A 14,126-nucleotide genomic window follows, 5' to 3' on the forward strand; every position below is an offset into this window, starting at 1 on the left:
GAAGTGTAGGTCACCGTGTCCCTGTACAACATCAAAGAACTGGAATTGAGAAATTAATCGTGCTTGTGACGTTATGATCAACAGCTGGATGACAGAAAAACCCAGGATGAATGTGCATGGGGTTTCTAGCAGAGAGACTAAACTATCGTTCAGCATTTCCAGCTTCTATTCTGTAGCAAACATTCTGTGATTCGGAACCTACCATTCTGTGTGCCTCTTCCTGAAAGCTGCTTGTTTATGGATTTTTTTTTAATTGTAACTTTTTCTAAAAGGTACATTACCACGTGTCCTTCAGGGTGACTGAAACATATTTTGAGCTCCATATGCCATAGATCTAGGGCACAAACCCTGCTGTGTATATTTATCCCCTTATGTGTACCGAGTTCCTGCTGCACTTGTTACTCCTGGGGGAATTCTATGCCAAAAAAATTAAAAATTCTGTGCAAAGTATTTTAAAATTCTGCATATTTTGTATGTCAAAATAACACAATATAATCACACCAGTTTGTTATTTTGGTAATTTATTTCAAATATCTGTCATCGAGTATGTCTGTAACAGTACAGACTGGGGAAAAAAGATTCAGGAAATGTTTTTTTGACAAATAGATTCCTTGCTAGACCTATGAATACAGAACTCTGAGTAATTCATCTAAACTACAATACAGAACTGTATTGCCCGCACCCCTCAGAAGCAGTGCAAAGGCTTGGGGGGATTCAGAGGTAACAGAGGAGCTGAGGGAGAGGGAAGGAGCCTGGAGTGAACCTGGAGGGTTATTGGGTGCGGGTGGGAGAAGTATGGGACATTTTTTTGGGGAGAGAGTGATTGTGAGGGAGTTAGGGAGCCTCCCCCATGCAGACCCTGGCTGACCCCTAACTTTCCCATCCAGTCAGGCACATCTGCTCTTATCCCCATGTGTCCCTGCAGCCTCCCTCCGCCATCCACATGTAGGGTGACCAGATGTCCCGATTTTATAGGGACAGTCCCGATTTTTGGGTCTTTTTCTTATATAGGCTCCTATTACCTCCCACCTTCTGTCCCGATTTTTCACATTTGCTGTCTGGTCACCCTATCCACATGTGGCCATGCACCCCCCTACCCTCTGTCCCCATGTGGCCCTTCAGCCCACCTCCCATTCAACCCCTGGCTCAATGCTGTCACCCCACTAGCTCCTGAGCCTGCATCCAAGTCTGGCCCCCAATACCTCTTCTGAACCCCAATCTGTGATCCCCCAGCAGCCCTGCGTGCCCCATTCTGTCCGTCTGGTGCCTCCTCACCTGACCCCACTGTGAGGAAAGCAGCCTCTCTGGCTAACTGCCCTCTCTTCTGGCACCATAGCAGCCTCTGGTGGGCGAAAGGTGAACTGCAGTTCCTCTCCAGCAGAATCTATATTCTATGGAGAAAAAAAAATCTGCGGGGGACATTAATTCTTCATGTGTGCAGTAGTGCAGAATTCCCCCAGGAGTACCTTGTATACATATGTGCTGCACCTGAACTTACAAGATGCATGGCATTACATGGCCATGCATCTGAGATCTGGATGGATCTCTAAAAGTTTTCCAGAGTCAAAAGATCTACAGTTTACACTGTCTTTACATGGTCACTTGTGTATAAAAGTGGAGTCTAGAATCACTAAGAAATCTGTACTATCCTACAGGAAAAGGAGTGGCAGCATTTTGGCAAAAGTACGTTGACTGCTGTAAACATAAGTATACACAGTATGCTAGGTGAAAAAAGGATTAAATTACAGAGTTCTGAATCCTCCAGTTTACTGTGACCACGTGCAGGGCTGGCTCTGGCTTTTTGGCCGCCCCAAGCAAAAACAAAAAAAACCTGCGGCGCGGCCGGAGCCAGGGTGCAGGGGGACTCCCTGCGCTGCGGGGGGAGGGGGAGGGAGCGGGGGGGAGAGAGAGAGAAGGGGGGCGGCCCCACCACTTGCCGCCTCCAGGGAGGGCTCTGCGCTGCTCCGGTCGGCGGGGAGGGAAGGACGCGGGCTGCCCTGCCGGGCTTGCTGCAGGGCGCTCCCGTCCTCTGCGCCACTGCCCCCTACAGGGCAGCCGGAGCAAAATACCACCAAAAAAAAAGCGGCCATGCCTAGGATTGGGCAGAATGCCGCTCCTACAAGCTGCCGCCCCAAGCACCAGTTTGCTCGGCTGGTGCCTGGAGCCGGCCCTGACCACGTAAGAAGCTATTACCTAAATAATAGCGCTCTCCGCTTGTTCTTGGGCATTTCCCATCCTCATAAAGGCTCCGATTCAGGAAAGCACTAAGTATGTGCTTAGGGTAATTAACCATTGGAACAATTTATCAAGGGCCATGGAGGAATCTCCATCACTGGTAATTTTTAAATTAAGATTGGACTTTTTTTAAAAGATATTCTCTAATTCAAAGGGAACTATTCTAAAGAAGTTCTGTGACCTATGATATACTGGAGGTCAGACAAGATGATCACAATGGTCTGTTGTGGCCTGGAATCTCTGAAGGGTTTTCCTGAATCTGGGACAAAGACGGAGATTTCCAGCTCAGAAGGGAAGTCACTGACATTCAGGGTTTAAAAAAAACAAACATTATTCTCCCAGAATGCTTCTGTCCACAATAGTAACAAGTTTGCCCAGAGTTTTCAGTGAATGGTTGTGAACTGTCAGCATACGTTGTCAACGTACAGTTTGCCACTTGAAATATACAGCAGCTGCACTAGGAAATTTAATTTTACTATGAAGTGAGTGGTTAGTTTGCTTTCCCACCTCAGCAATGGTTCTGTCTGAGCCAGTCACATAGTTTAAATATAACCAAAGCTTCTAGTATGTGAGTGTACAAAGACCTCTTCCACCTGAGTCCAAGTTCACGGAGATCACATGAAAAGCTCCTTTCACTCTAGTTCTTCATGTATTTCCAGACATAGCAAGATTTTTTTCCCCTTGATTGCTTCATGATGAGTCTTGAAGTCAATGCAGCATTATGAACTGCCTCCATCCTAGCCTAGTCTTCCCTCCCCCACCTCCCCCCCGTTTTCTTTATATTTCTGACATTAACCAAATCACCAAGAAAGAAAGATCAGGCTTTTAGTAGAATGTGACTAGATCAGGGGTTGGCAACCTTTCAGAAGTGGTGTGCCGAGTCTTCATTTATTCACTCTAATTTAAGGTTTCGCGTGCCAGTCATACATTTTAACGTTTTTAGAAGGTCTCTCTCTATAAGTCTATAATATATAACTAAACTATTGTTGTATGTAAAGTAAATAACGTTTTAAAAATGTTTTAGAAGCTNCGCCGAGTCTTCATTTATTCACTCTAATTTAAGGTTTCGCGTGCCAGTCATACATTTTAACGTTTTTAGAAGGTCTCTCTCTATAAGTCTATAATATATAACTAAACTATTGTTGTATGTAAAGTAAATAACGTTTTAAAAATGTTTTAGAAGCTTCATTTAAAATTAAATTAAAATGCAGAGCCCCCCCCCGGACCGGTGGCCAGGACCCGGGCAGTGTGAGTGCAATTGAAAATCAGCTCGCGTGCGGCCTTCGGCACCCGTGCCATAGGTTGCCTACCCCTGGACTAGGCCTTTGAAATGTGATTCTGGCTGGGCACATCCCAGCTGCACAGGAGGGTGCAACTCCAAACTCATTCTCTGGGTGATGTAAACAGCGTTACACTGCTCTGGCTGCAATGGTATAAGGGAAGTGCTTGTTGGTATTTTCAAGAAATGTCTTAAGTGGAACAACATTTCCTCCCAGGCAAAATAGGGGCGGGAGGGAATAGATGCTCCATGCCCTATGAAGCCCCAGATTTTTCCTTGCATATTACACATAAAATGGAGAGCTTGTGAAAAGTGCAGGATTGAGAGGCAGAGAGACCGTGGACCTCTCTTTACCTTCTGACCACTCCTAGCCCAGGCAGTGGCTGTGCACAATTCCCCACATCACCCAGCCAGTGTGGCTAAACCTTCCCCTGGAAAGAGCACCTTTTATGGGGGAGAGGATAGTTCACTCTCCATCTCCGTTCAGCTCTTGGGGGGTTGAGACTGCCCACTGAGGTGCCAATGGCTGCCAGCTGTCACAGTGGTGGGTTTTTGGTGGACACTGTTCCCCAGGGAGGTAGGGAGAGAGCACCAAACTCATGTCACGTTTGCTACTTCACCACCATCAGGTGGGGGACAGTTTTCAGTCACAAAGCTTGATTCCAGCTGGAGACCTTGAGAGGAAAGAGTCAGTTCCCTTCCCCTCATACTTCAGACACCTACCTCCTCCTTCGAGTGCTTGCACATGTCCATTCCAATGTAGGTGCCCGCCCCAAGCACAGCCGCTGGAATTTTTAACCCTAGTGGTATCTCTTGGGTCATCTCCAGCGCCCTCTGGTGCCGCACGCTCATAGCTCTGGTATAAAGGGGCCTGTCAACCCTGCTCTCCTTCAGTTCCTTCTTACCGCCTGTTACGGCTGCTGGAACTCCTCATCGCTTAGGCGGTCGTTCTCTTAGTGGTTTTCTGACAAATGTAGTGTAAATAGTTTGGGTCGTTTTTAGTAATTAGTGTCGTTAGTTTGGACACCTCCGCTCTTAGATAGCGGAGTTGTCCACCGTCCCACTGCCGAGGCTTGTGTCGGTCAATGGGTTTCAAGCTCTGCACTTCATGCAGTAAGTCTATGCCTTTGAGCGACCCTCACTCCAGCTGCCTCCAGGGGAAGCTCATAGGAAAGACCACTGCCAAATTTGCAGGGATTTTAAGCCCCGGAATAAGCAGGACCGAACCGTACTGCACGTTTGAAGGTCTTCCTCTTGGAGATAGCCTTAAGGCCGGCCTCGGAGCTGCACTCAGACTTGGCACCGAGTACCTCAGCCTCGGTGCAGAGTGCACCTCCAACAACCCGGAACTCTCGTCTCTGGTCATCTTCCCCGGTATCCAAGAAGAAACACTTCGGAACCTCCATATATGGTCTTTTTTAAAGACAAAGTCCAGTTGCAACCACCCCCATCGTACCTTTCAAAAGTTGTCTCACAATTCCATTGCAGTCAAGCAATCTTTCTGCCTATGTTCTACCCTCAACCGCATGCGAACAGGGAGGAACAGCGCTTCCACTGGCTGGGTGATGTGGGGAATTGTGTGTAGAATGAGTTGTTAAATGAGCAAGTGGTGAGATGTTCGCGAGTTCGTAACACGCCCTGATGCACTCCGCTGCTGCTTTTTTAGCACAAGTTCCAATTCAGGACATCTGCAGGGGGGCAACCTGGTCATCAGTTCACAATGCACTATGCCATTACACAGCAGGCTAGAGATGATGCCGGCTTCGGCCGGGCGGCGTTACAGTCAGCCTGCCCTTGATCTCCGAACCCACCTCCAGGGCAATTGCTTGTGAGTCACTTACGTTGGAATGGACATGTACAAGCACTAGAAGAAGAAGAAACGGTTACTAACCTTTCTGTAGCTGTTGTTGTTCGAGATGCATTGCACATGTCCATTCCAAAACCCACCCTCTGTCGGAGGTGGTCGGCAAGAAGAAACTGAAGGGGGTCGGCAGGGCTCATTATACCGGCGCTATGAGTGTGCGACACCAGAGGGCGCTGGAGCCAAGGCAACAGATACCACTAAGGCAGTGTTTCCCAAATTTGGGATGCTGCTTGTGCAGGGAAAGCCCCTAGCGGGCCGGGCCGGTTTGTTTACCTGCCCCGTCCGCAGGTCTGGCCGATCGCGGCTCCCACTGGCCGTGGTTCGTTGCTCCATGCCAATGGGAGCTGCTGGAATCGGCGGCCAGTATGTCCCTCGGCCCACGCCACTTCCAGCAGCTCCCATTGGCCTGGAGCAGCGAACAGCGGCCAGGGGGAACCGCGATCAGCCAGACCTGCAGACGGGGTAGGTAAACAAACCGGCGGCAACCCCAGTTTGGGAAACACTGCACTAAGGGGAAAAATTCCGGCAGCTGCACTTGGAGCGCGCACACACCTACGTCGGAATGGATGTGTGTGACACATCTCGAAGAACAACAGTTACAGAAAGGTTGGTAACCATTTTTTCTGAGGTTCCATGTGGCAAGTCACCATCTTGGTAGCCCGGGCAAGTGACCGGACACTCCAGAGCCATCCCTGTAACAGCTAGAGTGGGAGCTGTGGAATGGCTTGTGACATTCGGCTCCTCGCCAGGTTGGAGGGATGAGAACATTGATTCCATAATGTATCCTGGTTTCTGAGGTATGGGGTGGGACCATGGTTGGAAATGGTGCCCGGTACTCCTGCAAGGCAGCGCCGAGTACTGCTGGGGGAGCAGGAAGTCATGAGAGCAGAGATATAAAAGGGGAGCCTGGAAGGTGAGGACCGGATGTTTGAGCTTGATGTGCATTGTGAGAGGAAGCCAGTGAAGGGATTGGGAAGGGAGGGGCATAGTCTGAGCTGCGGGAGGGGGAGGTGATTTTTGCAGCTGAATCTTGGATAGGCTTCTTGCTCCAATCCCGTGGTGATGGGTGTGTGACAGGTAATAATAACACTACTTAGCTCTTGTGTAGCTAGCACTTTTCTGCCATAGATTTCAAAACACTTTACAAAGAAGGTATCTTGATCCCCATTTTACAGTTGGGCAAACTGAGGCATAGAGGCAAACTGACTTGCCAGAGGTCCCCAGCAAGGTCAGTGGCAGAGCCAGGAATGGAACCCAGCCCAGTTCTCTCTAGATAGAATTGAAAAGAGGTCAGAATCTGAGACACTGGAGAGAAAACATTGATTGAGTCCTATATTCCTAAAGCCAACAGTTTTTCATTGGTTTCCAACCAGAGCTAAAGTGAGTTGCTCCACAGCAACATGTCTACAGTGTTTTTCGTTTGCGTTATATATGAATATGTTAATATCACTGGGATGCAAGGTAGGTAGATTGATCGTTAAAGGTGACAGTCAAAAGGATGATATTAAGATGGCTCATGTAATATTGGTTAAGCTGCCCATAAATACGTGTATTGTAGTTAATCACTGTCTGTAGGTCTCTGCTATCGTGGGGCATGCACATGAAAACATTCACATAATAATGAATCTGTAGGAGCACAGGGGGCCCAGATAGCTCAGGGGATTGGTAGTGGAGTAAGGGGACTTCCACTGCCAAGCTCAGGTTAACTCCAACCTGGGGCAGTAGCAACCAAATGCCATTACAATCTCAAGGCACTTTGGTCTCAGTGAAATAGACTGTGGTACAAAAACGTCGAATGGAATAGAAAATAAATGAAAGGTCTCAATCCATTTCCTGGGAAACAAGTGTCCACCCCTCAGAAACCACTGCAATTGGTTCTGGCTGGAAGCTCCCGTCAGTAAGGAGATTGAGGATTTTGCTCCGTTGTTATCATGGGAGAAGGTCCCTCCAGGTCCAACCAAGACACACTGGCAGGACAGCGTATGGAATGATGCGCTGCAAAACGCTAGCACTGGACCTGTTGAGTACCTGAGCCAGAAGCCATCAGTTCCCAGGGCTGTCAAGCCAGCACCTTTCATGAACACTTACTTTAAAAGGTTTTTTTTGTTTTTTTTTTAAAGAACTCAGACGTTTGTGTTTATTTTTGGAGAGTTCTTGAAAATTTTAGGGTCTGCACTGGGGGATGAAAATGCAAGTTGCTCACTAGAGGGTAGCTATTAAACAATCAGGAGCATTCATTTATCATTAATAAACTGAGCACTCAGGGAATTTTATGTACATACTATGATCTGAGTCATAGACTTTAAGGTCAGAAGGAACCCTCATGAAATAATTATGACCATTACCTGTCCCTAAGCCCCAATATAACTGAATTTCTTTTCATAGGCAACATTCAGTACTTTGCTAATTATTCTGTTTTTTAAATAAACATGAATTTTGGTTAAAAGTTAGTAAAAGAAGTAAAAAGAATTGACTTTGTTTGTTGTATCAGTAGGACTTTTTTGTAGCATCACCTAAGTGTTGTACATTTTGGCATCCGTAATGATGTAGCGATAATAATAATTGTATCGGACCTTTATGTATCTGTCATCCTGGTGGACCCACAACCCTTCACATGTACACAGTACCACTGAATTGTAGGGGCTGTGGGCACTCAGGCAATGGGATAGCATGCCTCACAGTGATGGGGAGAGCAGAAATGAGGGTCCAGGACTCCAGGGAAACCACTTCTCTTTCAGGAAGTGTCATGGGATCTTTGCTCTTAAGATTTCATCGGAAAGAGCTACACATAGGAAACTGCCTGGTGCTCAGTTTGTCTTTTTCAAAAGTGTAATGGGATGAGACAACTCTGCTAGGAGTTAAACCTGCAATTCAGGGCTTCTGTGTGTTTGCAGCCTGAAGCTTGGATCGCTCAGCTCTCTACTTTGGGTGCATGTTAACTGCCTGTTGTTTTCTTTATTTTTATACCCAACTGCATCATCCATAAGATGTTTACCTTTTTTTTAATTCCTTCTTTTGGGGGGCAGGCATTTACAGAGACACAGAAGAAAAGATTGTTGTCATGGAAACAGCAGGTGCAAAAACTCTTCAGGTCTTTCCCTCGGAAATCCCTTCTAGACATATCAGGATATCGGCAGCAAAGAAAGTACGTTGGGATTTCATCTCTCTGATGCAATGATTGTACTTTGTGGGTTGGTATCTTGGGCAAGATTACGCCAAAGGGGATAATTACACTAACATTCACACTGTGCTAGCTGGAACTCGATGGGTCTGAGTCATGAGGCCAGTTACCTCGAGTGCAGGCAGGGCTGGAATATTTCAGCTTGTTCTGTTTTAATTCTGTATGTCACAGCCAGTTCTCAAATGTCACTTTAGAGCAGTGGGTCCTGTTATTAGTTATAAGCTCTGATTTGCATTATACTAGCACCTTGAGGTTCCAGCTCAGATCAGGGCTCCATTGTACTAGATGTTAAACTGAGAGACAGTCCCTGCCCCAAAGTATAAATAGACAAAAGCAAAGGGTGGGTAAAAAGTCCTATTGTCCCATTTTACAGATGGTGACCTAAGTCTAGAGAGATTCAGTGACTTGCCCCAGGTGACAAAAGCTGCCTGTGGTAGTGCTGGGATTTGAACCCAGATTTCCTGAGTCACACTGTGGTGGCTTACCAACAAGACCATCCTTCCACTAGGTGGCGCCCACCTTAAATCAGGGATTCTAATTGACCTGCCTATCTTCCAAGCCTACGCTTTCCCCACGGTAATTGGAGCACTTGCAAAGATTGAAAAGTAGGGCTGTCAAGTGATTAAAAACAAATAATCGCACGCTTAATTGCTCTGTTAAACAATATTAGAATACTATTTATTTAAATATTTTTGGATGTTTTCTACATTTTCAAATATATTGATTTCAATTACAACACAAACTACAAAGTGTACAGTGCTCACTTTATTTTTATTACAAATATTTGCACTGTAAAAAAGAAAAAAGAAATCGTATTTTCAATTCACCTAATACAAGTATTGTAGTGCAATCTCTTTTTCATGAAAGTTGAACTTACAAATGTAGAATTATGTGCAAAAAAAGTAGGCTCTAAAGTTTTACATTGTTTTATTTTTGAATGCAGTTACAAGTCCACGCAGTCCTATTTGTTCCGCCAATCGCTCAGACAAACAAGCTTGTTTACCTTTGCAGGAGATAATACTGTCCACTTCTTGTTTAAGGAGAAAGTGAGAACAGGCATTCGCATGGCACTGTTGTAGCTGGCGTCACAAGATATTTATGTGCTAGATGCGGTAAAGATTCATATGTCCCTTCATGCTTCGCCCACCATTCCAGAGGACATGCATCCATGCTGATGACGGATTCTGCTCGATAACAATCCAAAACAGAGCAGACCGAAGCATGTTCATTTTCATCATCTGAGTCAGATGCCACCAGCAGAAGGTTGATTTTCTTTTTTGGTGGTTCAGTTTCCACATCTGACTGGTGCTCTGTTAAGACTTCTGAAAGCATGCTCCACACCTTGTCCCTCTCAGATTTTGGAAGGCACTTCTGATTCTTAAACCTTGGGTCGAGTGCTGTAGCTATCTTTAGAAGTCTCACATTGGTACCTTCTTTGCATTTTGTCAAATCTGGAGTGAAAGTGTTCTTAACTTGAACACCATGTATTGGGTTGTCATCCAAGACAGCTATGACACAAAATATATGGCAGAATGCAGGTAAAACAGAGCAGGAGACATACAATTCTCCCCCAAGGAGTTCAGTCACAAATGTAATTAATGCATTATTTTTTTAACGCGCATCAATGGCATGGAAGCATGTCCTCTGGAATGGTGGCTGAAGCATGAAGGGACATATGAATGTTTAGCATATCTGGCATGTAAATCCCTTGCAATGCCAGCTACAAAAGTGCCAGGCGAACGCCTGTTCTCACTTTCAGGTGACATTGTGAATAAGAAGAGGCCAGCATTATCTCCTGCAAATCTAAACAAATGTGTTTGTCTTAGTGATTGGCTGAACAAGAAGTAGGACCGAGTGGACTTGTAGGCGCTAAAGTTTTACATAGTTTTGTTTTTTGAGTGCAGTTATGTAACAAAAAAAAATACATTTGTAAGTTGCGCTTTTGTGATAGAGATTGCACTACAGTACTTGTATGAGGTGAATTGAAAAATACTATTTCTTCTGGTTATAATTTTATAGTGCAAATATTTGTAAAAAAAAATCTAAGCACTATACATTTTGTATTCTGTGTTATAAATTGAAATCAAATATTTGAAAATGTAGAAAAACATTCAAAATATTGAATACATTTCAATTGGTATTCTATTGTTTAGTGCGATTAAAAGTGCGATTAATCACGATTAATTTTTTTAATCGTGGCTAATTTTTTTTGGTTAACTGCTTGAGTTAACTGCAATTAATCGACAGCCCTATTAAAAAGTAATAACAGCACTGTCCCTCTCGGCAGTTTGGTTTTCTCTCCTGTGTTGCTGCCCCTCCAGTTTTGGTTTCATCTGCAAATTAAATCACTGTTGGATAGACACCAGGAAAAGCAATCAACAAGGGTGCAGCGAGGCTCTTGGGCTTGTTTAGGTTAGTTGATCAGAAAACCTCAGGAGGGCCCTGTAGTGGGCTACAAATGACTGGAATCTTCACTGCTTGAACACTGAGACTTGCTTCTCCACTGTGACTGGAGAAGCACAACACCACAGACCTGCGCCTTGGCTAGAGAACCACTTAGCAGGAAACACTTCATTAGGGTGAAATTCACCCCTGTGCAGAGCACCAGCATACAGCAGGTGTGCCACCTAACGTCATGCCTAAATGCTCAAAATAAGGCATATGTGGGGTATCGACCGATACTGGATTCTCTGCACCCTGCAAGGCGTGAAATTCCCCCCTCCTGATCTAGATCAAGTGTGTCATTTTCTTGTACTTTCTTTGCTCTTCCAGTCTGGGTGAAGCTGCAGGCTAAGAATGCAATGGTGCAGCTCTGCCTTTCACATAGTTCCATAGGTATAATGGCAAAATCACTTCCTGCATGAGGTTTAAAGAAACTTGGTTGTGTGTCATGATGGGTAGATTTATACTGGTCTGGATCGCATAATCGTATTATTTTTGAAGTCTTGTTCACTATAGCATGCACAGGCAGGAGAGATTAGGGCTAAGAGGAAGGTGAGTTGAAATGTCAAAGGTTGGAGAAGGGACAGGGCGATACAGGAACTGCACAAGTGATAAGAGTTGTTAATCTCCCAATAGCTACGCTCATTTCATAGAATCATAGAATATCAGGGTTGGAAGGGACCTCAGGAGGACATCTAGTCCAACCCCCTGCTCAAAGCAGGACCAATCCCCAACTAAATTTGTCATGTTTCAAACAGCGGGTAAATAATAAGTATCACAGCAAAACTACCCATCTCTTTGTGTAATCATTTAAAACAATTGGGCAAGAACACTAGGAAGACTTTACACCGCAGTGAAATCTGCATGATCTATTTGTTCTATGGGATCAACCGGTTCTTTTATTTTTTTGGTGCTGTTTCTTTGTTTCAGTGTGACATACCAGTAATTAATGGTGTGACATAGAAATGGGTAAAATATCCTAATTACAAACCAAGAATGGCCTGCCACTAGAGATATGTGTTTAAAAGACACATTAACCAAAATTCCTTCAACTTCACTACTGCAAAATGCCTCCATACTAGAGCCATCAAACTGTGGGAGAAACTTAATCTGCAAACACTTGTTTTTCACCTGGCAAATGAAAACAAAGTCCACTCCTTGTTCATCTGTTGTGCAGACTGCCCCTCACTTTCATCATCATGCCCCGTTACCCCTAAATAAAAGAATTTAGTTTATTGGGCTGTTGCTCCCGCCATACATGTGGGGGAGGTGAGTTAATGAGATTTAAGGGCCTGATTGTTCACTCCCTTCCCCTGTGCAAATCAAGAATAACTCTACTAAAATCAGTGAAGTAACTAACACTGGTGTATCATCAGAATCAGGGAGATGAGGAGGAGGCCCTGAGAGTCAGAATCATGAACCCGGCTTGTCGTGGGAGCTTTTATTCATGGATTCTAAGGGCAGAAGGGACCACTGTGATCATCTAGTCTGACCTCCTGCATAACAGAGGCCAGAGAACTTCCCCAGAATAATTCCTGTTTGAACTAGAGCAGATCTTTTAGAAAAACATCCCATCTTGACTGTATGTGGTTACACATAGTCTAAGGACCAGACTATGTTCTTCTGCCTTCAGGGAAGTTACTCTGGGTTCAAATTGCTGTAACTGAGATCAGAATCTGGTTCTAAGCAGGTAACATTTGTTATCCACTTGCTGCCTATCTCCATTAGTGTCAGGTTGCCAACCCAACCGAGACTGCATCGTACTGGTTTACAGAGAAAGTGCTTTTCGCAACCAAATGGGCTAAGAGATCTGTAAACTTTCTGGCCCCATTTACTCTGGGTTTTCAAACTGTGTTAGCGCTGTTCTAAAGAACTGCGTTTAAACCTGGCTCTTGCTGGGGAGGTGTTAATGCAGTTTGACATCTTAGTGTGGATGGAGCCTTTGAGACTGACCAGCCCTTTTCTAACGATTGTCACTCACACAAGCACAAACAATCCAAAGGAAGATTTGATACCAGGTGCAATGCCTGTGTCTCATTCTGTGCAGAAGTTGTCTACATTCATCATTTCTTTTCTCTCTCTTTCTCTTTTTCTTTTTTCTTTTTTTCATTTAAAATGAGCAAATTTTAAACCAGCCAAATAAACCCAAAAATGTAAACCGCAAACTCCTAACACATAACCAAATATAGAAATTAGAGAAATTAAAGCCTTAAGTAAGCCAAAGAAAGGAAAAACACGTACACACCAGAAACAAGCAGGAAGGCAAGTTGCTTCCAAGAGGCATGGATCTGGCCCTGTGGACCCAAATCTTGAGATGCTGAGTGTTATGTTCACACCATGCACACAGAGAAGTTAGATTAAAAACATAAAATACTTGTGCTGGATGCTTGCAACATAACACTACTTTATTTCTTAGAATTTGGAGTGGTAACACCCAAGAACCAAAAACAGATAGAGAGAAAGCAGGCTGCTCCCTAACACAGAGGCACAACTCACCTCATTTGCGCTAGGCTGCCTTCTTGCAAACTGACTTCGACAGATCTGCGTGCTTGGTGCTTCCCTACAGAGCCCTTTAAGCAGCAAACCAGACCAGGAAACCCCTTCAAAATTAAAGTGATGGTTTATAATTTTAACTTTGTTTTCCATACACCACACTCAGCACTGTCAACTCTCATTTCATCGGAGGCAAAGGCGCTCAGCAACTCACGGCGTCAGGTCCTCAGTAGGTAAAGAGCCACAAAGGAAGAGAAAACTAGGAAGCAAATATAGCTCACAGAGGAACCAAGAATCAGCTTAGGACCCTTCTTTGTCACTGTGGGAAATGCAGAGTAGCACGGGCATCTTGAGAAGGCTGCATGGGGCTTGCAAGCCGCGGAGTGCCGGTATATCAGTTTTTTATTTCCAGTGCAAAACCCCCAGGGCACCGCCAGAATCCATATACTTCTCCAGGCTAAGTGTCTGGATTTCTCCCTGTTTAGCACTTAAAAGGTCATTTACATCTCACCAGCCATCATGAAACAAATCCCTCCTGCCTCTCTTCCACGCACTCTGCTTTGACTCACTCACAGGAGTATGGTAAGCAGGATAGGGCCTCAAGGGGCTAACCCGAAGTTTAATGCTAGCCA

General features: G+C 44.9%; 1 protein-coding gene across 10 annotated transcripts in view; it reads left to right on the forward strand.

Moving 5' to 3' along the window:
• Positions 1-14,126, forward strand: part of SAMD4A (sterile alpha motif domain containing 4A) — a 208,589-nt gene that overhangs the window by 178,868 nt on the left and 15,595 nt on the right. For all 10 annotated transcript variants that reach the window (XM_034769602.1, XM_034769605.1, XM_034769610.1 and 7 more), the window contains one exon: positions 8,405-8,523. In XM_034769602.1, coding sequence (XP_034625493.1) covers positions 8,405-8,523 — 119 coding nt within the window. The remainder of the gene's footprint in view (positions 1-8,404; positions 8,524-14,126) is intronic.

This window comes from Trachemys scripta, chromosome 4 (genome assembly GCF_013100865.1).
Source record: "Trachemys scripta elegans isolate TJP31775 chromosome 4, CAS_Tse_1.0, whole genome shotgun sequence".
Lineage (NCBI taxonomy): Eukaryota > Metazoa > Chordata > Testudines > Emydidae > Trachemys > Trachemys scripta.